The sequence below is a fragment of the Galeopterus variegatus genome, unplaced genomic scaffold, assembly GCF_000696425.1.
Source record: "Galeopterus variegatus unplaced genomic scaffold, G_variegatus-3.0.2 Scaffold2468, whole genome shotgun sequence".
Lineage (NCBI taxonomy): Eukaryota > Metazoa > Chordata > Mammalia > Dermoptera > Cynocephalidae > Galeopterus > Galeopterus variegatus.
The window spans coordinates 164,867-171,254 of NW_007728579.1; the positions used below are offsets into that span (position 1 = coordinate 164,867).

General features: G+C 45.1%; 1 protein-coding gene across 1 annotated transcript in view; it reads right to left on the minus strand.

Annotated features, from left to right (window-relative positions):
* ADCY2 (adenylate cyclase 2 (brain)) overlaps window positions 1-6,388 on the minus strand; it is a gene marked incomplete at its 5' end in the record, with an annotated part of 126,553 nt that overhangs the window by 1,687 nt on the left and 118,478 nt on the right. The window contains one exon of the mRNA XM_008581801.1: window positions 3,205-3,329. Coding sequence (XP_008580023.1) covers window positions 3,205-3,329 — 125 coding nt within the window. The remainder of the gene's footprint in view (window positions 1-3,204; window positions 3,330-6,388) is intronic.

Sequence of the window (6,388 nt, forward strand, 5' to 3'; positions counted from 1 at the left end):
CTGATGCTACCAACATCCTTTAACATCCCTTGGTATTTGTCACACCAAACCACCCACCAACTGATCAGCACCCCACGTTGAAGGTGAAGCAGGAAGGGTGAAGTGGTCCATCCACCCTGATGAACAGCAGCTAGGATGCCTCCAGGTCCACGGGAGCCTGGCTGCATTGCTGAGTGGGCTTTTTGTGCTGCTCATTGGGCTTTGAGGCCAGAAAGCACAACAGGAGTGCAATGCTCTTTAATTGAAAAAACCTGTCCCTCGGGCCCGGGAGAAGATTTGCAATGGTCTCAGCGTCATTTTTTATTTTTCCCGGCAGCTCACTTCTGTTTTTGCACATGAATGGAAAAGAGAGGCTACCAGAGCTGGAGTGAGCTGCACCCTCAGGAGAAGAAACCTACCCCAAAGCAAACCTTCCAGCTGCTGAGCTAAGCAAGCACGCGCAGGCCTGCAAACATACTTTATTTCTGACAGGCAGCAGCTGTCTTATTTACTACCTGGGATCAGAGTGCACAGAAAGGGTCCCGGAGACTGGTCTGTACTAAGTCACGTGGAGTTTAATGGTGCCCAATATCCTCTTAGAGACACATATGAGCTCAAACTCATTTTAAACATTAACCTGTAAAGGATTTATGATCTCCAGGACAGAGAGCTCTCCAAGACCAGCCAGTCTTCAAAGGAAGAGGATATGGTGCCCAATATCCTCTTAGAGACACATATGAGCTCAAACTCATTTTAAGCATTAACCTGTAAAGGATTTATGATCTCCAGGACAGAGAGCTCTCCAAGACCAGCCAGTCTTAAATTGCTTTGGAGACTTAGTAGAGAGTTGTAAAGCATATTAAAAACTACCATTCATCTCCTGAATATTCCGGGTGTGTGGTGGGGACAGAGGTTGGCCTGCAGGTGGGAGAGTGGGCCCTTGAGAGGGACATGCCTGTCTCTCCTGCCAAAGAGAAGACCCGGGGTTTTCAAGGATTGATAGAGCATTCTTGGGCATTGGGAGTGGCTAGTGATGCTCATGCAGAAAATCTCAGAAACCTTGGTACCATCCAGGCACGATTAGACTAGGCTGCCAGGATACCTGACCTGTCCTCTCCTGGGTGGGCAGCTGAGCAGTCTCCATGGAGCCCCATTTCTCAACCCAACTGTGAGAGGTGAGGTGCCCGGAGCAGATGTTGAGAGCTCACTCTGAGCTGGCGGCCCTGAGCAGAACCAGCTCTCTCTTTTCCACTGGCCATGGCCATTTGCTTGGGAAGGCCTGGGATATTTCCTCTGCTCCTCCCATTACTTTTCTTGTTAATCTCTGCATTCTCTTTATTGGACTTTTGCTTAGTTTGCAGAAACTGTTGACTAATAATTTGAGTGAAAGAAGGAAGACATTTAGCAGTAATGCTTGTTCCATTCCATATAATAATTAGAGGTACCCTTTAGAAAGGCCACAGAAATAGAATCATCTTAGGATGAATGAGGTGGGTGACAGGAATGGCAGGTGGGTAAGTAGTGGTGTAATGAAAAACCTGTCCTGGATGATACTGGAGTGGATGGTCTTTTACAGAAGTTAAGAAAGGACTGGACAACTCTGTCACAATTTCAGGAAGCAAGGTTATTTGAGGGCCTTAGCCAAGCTGAGGCATACAGTATAGGAACTCATCATAATCCCCCGAGGACAGCCATGATGAAGCCTGTTACGTGAGTCCAGTGCTTTTCATATAAATTTGCCATCTAGCAGGAATTTATCTTCTAGAATGCAGCACGGCTAGGGCAAAATGTAAAACCACTGCTTTTTGAGGGTGAGGCAAATAGAAAGTTCAGAACAGACACGTACACACATGTGCATGAGCAGTATGTACAGGAATGGAGCCCTCCTCTCCCAGGCCTTCTCCTGGCCCCAATACTTTGGAAAGGGCTTTGGAAGGGAGAAGGATCGTGCAACCAATTAGATATTGTTTAGGATGCACACGCACCCTTCTCATTGGGATAACTCAGCCCCTCCTTCTAGCGTCTGGCACTTTGCCCAAACAGGTGCACGCATTCTGCTCCTGGTGATCTGCTCACTAACGTGTTTGTTCTCCTGAAGGCATATTGATTTACACTAATTTCTATGATGAAACTAAAATTAAGGACCAACCTACATATCCCAGCCTCTTCACTGAAACACCGTCCAGGTTACTGGATAGATTTGTATCTCTGACGGGACAGACTATACAGCAGCATGGCATGTCACTATGATGGCAGACTTCAGGGTGACTTCTCTGGTGGCAGAATTTAATCAAACTCTAAAATTAGTCACAATATATAAAGTGGATTTGGGTGAGGAGTGAAGGACAGGAATAAGAAAGATAATCTCCAGCCACAGTAAGCAAAATTGCCAAACCACAATACAAAATGGCTTTTGCTATAAATATATTTAAAGTATCCTTTCAGTGATTTTTAAATCCTTTTTTTCTAGATTATTAGTGCCATTGTAATTATAGTTACCTTAACCATGATTGTAACTAACTTAATGAGCAGTGGGAATATTAACATAATTGTATTTTTCTCCAATCACTGCTTTTGACTTGTCAGGTTTTCCCTTTCTCTCCTTCGGGTGGATTCCAGAGCTTTTCGGTCATTTCCAGCTCTCCAAATCCCACGCTAGTTTGAGTACTGCCATTTCATACAACCTTATACTTCACCTTCCTTCCTCCGCTCAGTGCAGCCCCTTGGGAGAGGAAGGCTTGGGTGGGTGGTGTTTATATCTGGGTTTGGTTGCACGGTCCTTCCCCCTTGCAAAGCCCTCTTCAAAATGTTGGGGCCGGGAGAAGGCCTGGGAGAGGAGGGCTCCACTCTTGTGAATAAAGCTCACAGCTGTCCAGCCAGCATGTTAGTCCTTGCTGGGTCTTTCGTTCTCACAAATGCAATAGTCTTTGTATTATTAGAAGTATGTTCTTGTTAACAGTCAATGCAATATAACGCTCACAGCTGTCCAGCCAGCATGTTAGTCCTTGCTGGGTCTTTTGTTCTCACAAATGCAATAGTCTTTGTATTATTAGAAGTATGTTCTTGTTAACAGTCAATGCAGAAATTAACATCTGTCTGATAAAAATAGTTAAGTAAATTTCAAGGTTTACTTTATTTTGTTTTAATATATTATTATTATTATACTTACTTATGGCTTCCAAGAGAACAGACAGGGCTGAGAATGACAGAGCAGGACTGAATTACCTGTATTTTGTCCAAGACCCCGGTGCTGTCCATCCTACTGGCCACATTGACGGTGTTGCCCCAGATGTCATATTGCGGCTTCTGAGCTCCAATTACACCAGCTATTACAGGTCCATGGTTAATACCTGGGACACATCAGAACACGGTCAACAAGATTGAAATTAGCAACTGTCATTCACAGGAAAATTGTACAAGACCATTCTTGAATCATCACTATTAAACGAACGTTGGCCCAACTCATGGAATTCTAAAGCAAAGAAAGTCCTCTCACTTTGTCATCTCAAAAATTTTTTTTTTACCTTCTAGATCTTGAGTTGTGGTTATACGTCCATTTATCATTATTCCATAATAACACAGAATTGGTATGCTTTAAAAAACTAAACAGAATACAATTGTTTTTCGATGTTGCTATGTAATCTTAGGCAAGAGATGATTATGCTATATTCCAATTTTTTTTAGAGTAAGTGTTAATTTTGAAATATACATATTTTTATTTTAAGTGGTTCCACGGAGTGGATGTGCTATACTTCATTGGCCATTCTGCTACTGCTGTACTTCTGGATTCACTCTGACGTTTTGCCAAAACAACCACCATGACAGTCACCACCACAGCGACACTAGTATAGCATTTTTGACTTCCGTGACAGCTCGACTCGCCCACCTCCACCACAAGCTCTTGTGCAGGTGGCTTTTTCCCACCTCTAGGTAACACCCTGATAACATCCCAAGGGTGAGTTCATCGAATTCAAGAGGAACATGTTCCTGGTGGTGACTCCCATTGATAAACCCCTTTCCAAAGGACTCCCCCAACTTGCACTGCTGCTAGTGAGGGATGCCACCCACATCAGCATTAAAAGAGAATCTCCATGCGCATGATAAAGAGATTTTGATGGAATGCAAGCTTGGGAAATTTTTTTGCATGGGAAAATGACTGGCAACTGCGAAAAGATGAGGAGGACTAAGGGGGTCTCTGGGATCTTCCCCTTTGGAGGGGGTGTGAGGGCAGCCGGAGTGAGAACCGACTGTGTCCCCTCTCCGTGAGAAGGGACACCAGCACCATTTCCAGGCAGGCTTTGCAAGGCTATGGGGTTTGGCTGCTTGGGTTCTTGGCCACTTGGAGATGGGCTTTCCTGCTCTGCATCTGTCAGTTAGGAAAATCAACCCTCCACGGTGGAAGTCTCCTCACAAACTGGGACTCTCTAAGGAGACTTAAGCAAAAGGTCTCTGGAGGAATTCAGTCACCCTCTTCAGTCTAGCTGTCCCAGTTCTGGCCAAGGCATGACCGAGTTCCTGGACTCCTGGGGTATGTGGGCATCATGGTTACTTCTCCAGAACACCAGGCATGTGGGCCACCACCACCAACGAGGGTGGCAGGTATTTCACAGACCTCCCTCTCTTAGTAATTGCAATGATAAAATCCCAGTTATTCTACATTTACACCCGGGTCAGGGTGCGCTTTGACACCGTGAGGGATGGAGATGACAGCTGCCCTCAGGATCCGAAGCTTCAAAAGTCTGACCAACTTCTCTTATCGAGGGTAGGCCTGGACTCCTTCCCAGCCCAGTTCAACAGGCAGAACAAGTCCTTGTCCAAGAACTCAGTCCAAACTCACCCACCCGCAGCTGTTATGGGAGCAGAGTGAAAGGGGCCCACAGAGAGAGAGAGAGAGAGATACTGATGCTGATTGATTCTCCCCGACGTTCTCTCCTGGACCCAGGAGCCCCACCGGACAGCATTAGTTAAATCATGTTGATTATGGAGGGTGTTTCTGAGAGACTGAGTTTTTGATTGCTGAACTGCTTAGTATTCTACGTCCTGCTGTAGGTCTTAGGCAAAGCTTCCCCTTTGCAAGGGAACATTAGACCACGAAATACGGTCCAAATACTTTCCATAAAATGTTCAAAGTACAAAAGAGGTGAGAAATAAATTCTTCAATTCTGCGTAGTACTCAGTAAAACCCACACTTCTGCTTTAGACATCCCAGATCATTGGTTCCAGCTCTGTCGCACAGGTCAGAGTGCCCAGCCGTCAGCTGGCCTGGGAGTCCTGCCTCATCCCTCAGCTTTTCCTTTGGCTGCTGCTGTCTGCTGCTTGGTCAGCAGCTCCAGGGGCAGTGGGGGGCAGCCTGAACTGATCGTTGCTGGCATCTCTACTTAGTGCGGAGTGTGCTCGTTTGTGGTTTCTGACATGGGGGAAAGGATGCCAGGAGCGAATTCGGCTCTTATGACTCATACCCTCTTCGTTGGCAATACTCTTCTTCCTAGTTCCTACCCGTGAACTTCCACCAGATGGCACCATGCACTGGGCCCAGGTGGAGCAGGGGCTCTGCCTCCTGGGGGAGGGGGAGGGTTTGGGGAAAGGAGGACTCAATGGCCAAGGGAAACATTGAGTTTATGCTGCCTCAGAAATCTGGGGGAATGACATGTGGGTGGACTGTATAGATATTATTAGTCACTCAATAATCAGGGCAAAGTAGGCACTCAATAAACACCTATTGAAAGAGGTCCATTCAATTGTGCACATTAATTTGGAAAATATCATTATAGACCAGAATAAGAAAACAGTGCTTTGGATGCAGCACCTGTGACTGAGAATAATTGTACTGTTCCCAGGCTGAGTGCAGGGCAGTATAATCTTGGCCCATATATATTTGACAGTAGAGAATAGGGGTCATTCTGCCATGCAGCAGGTTTTTTATTGTTTTGTTTTTTAAAGAGAAATAGTATGAGAGTTTGAGGAGCCCATTTTCAAGCTGTTAAAACAGTAAAAACCTCTGGGATGAAAGGGACATCCCATGTTCAGTGTGGTCAGCAGGATCCCTGAGGTTGTCCCCTGCCTGCCTGACCCATCTCACCTTTGTATAAGGCAGAGCCCCTGATAAAGGTTCACTGTGCACAGAGACGAGGAAGTACACAGAAAAACATGCTTAAACTCAGAGAAGAGAGTCTCATTTGCTAAAGATGTAAAATATTTCTGGCTTTAAAAATTCAGGACACATACCCACAGCAAAGGAAGAAAATAGCTTTAAATATCTGGATTTTTTAAAAAGTTGAAATATGTATGTAAGAGAATGTTAAAAGCCATTCAGATAGAATTTATCACAATAACTACTGATCCACAGACTAATTTTCAGAAGCAAAATGTGTTGCCAAGAAAAACATAAAATGGTCAAAGAAGCTTTTAC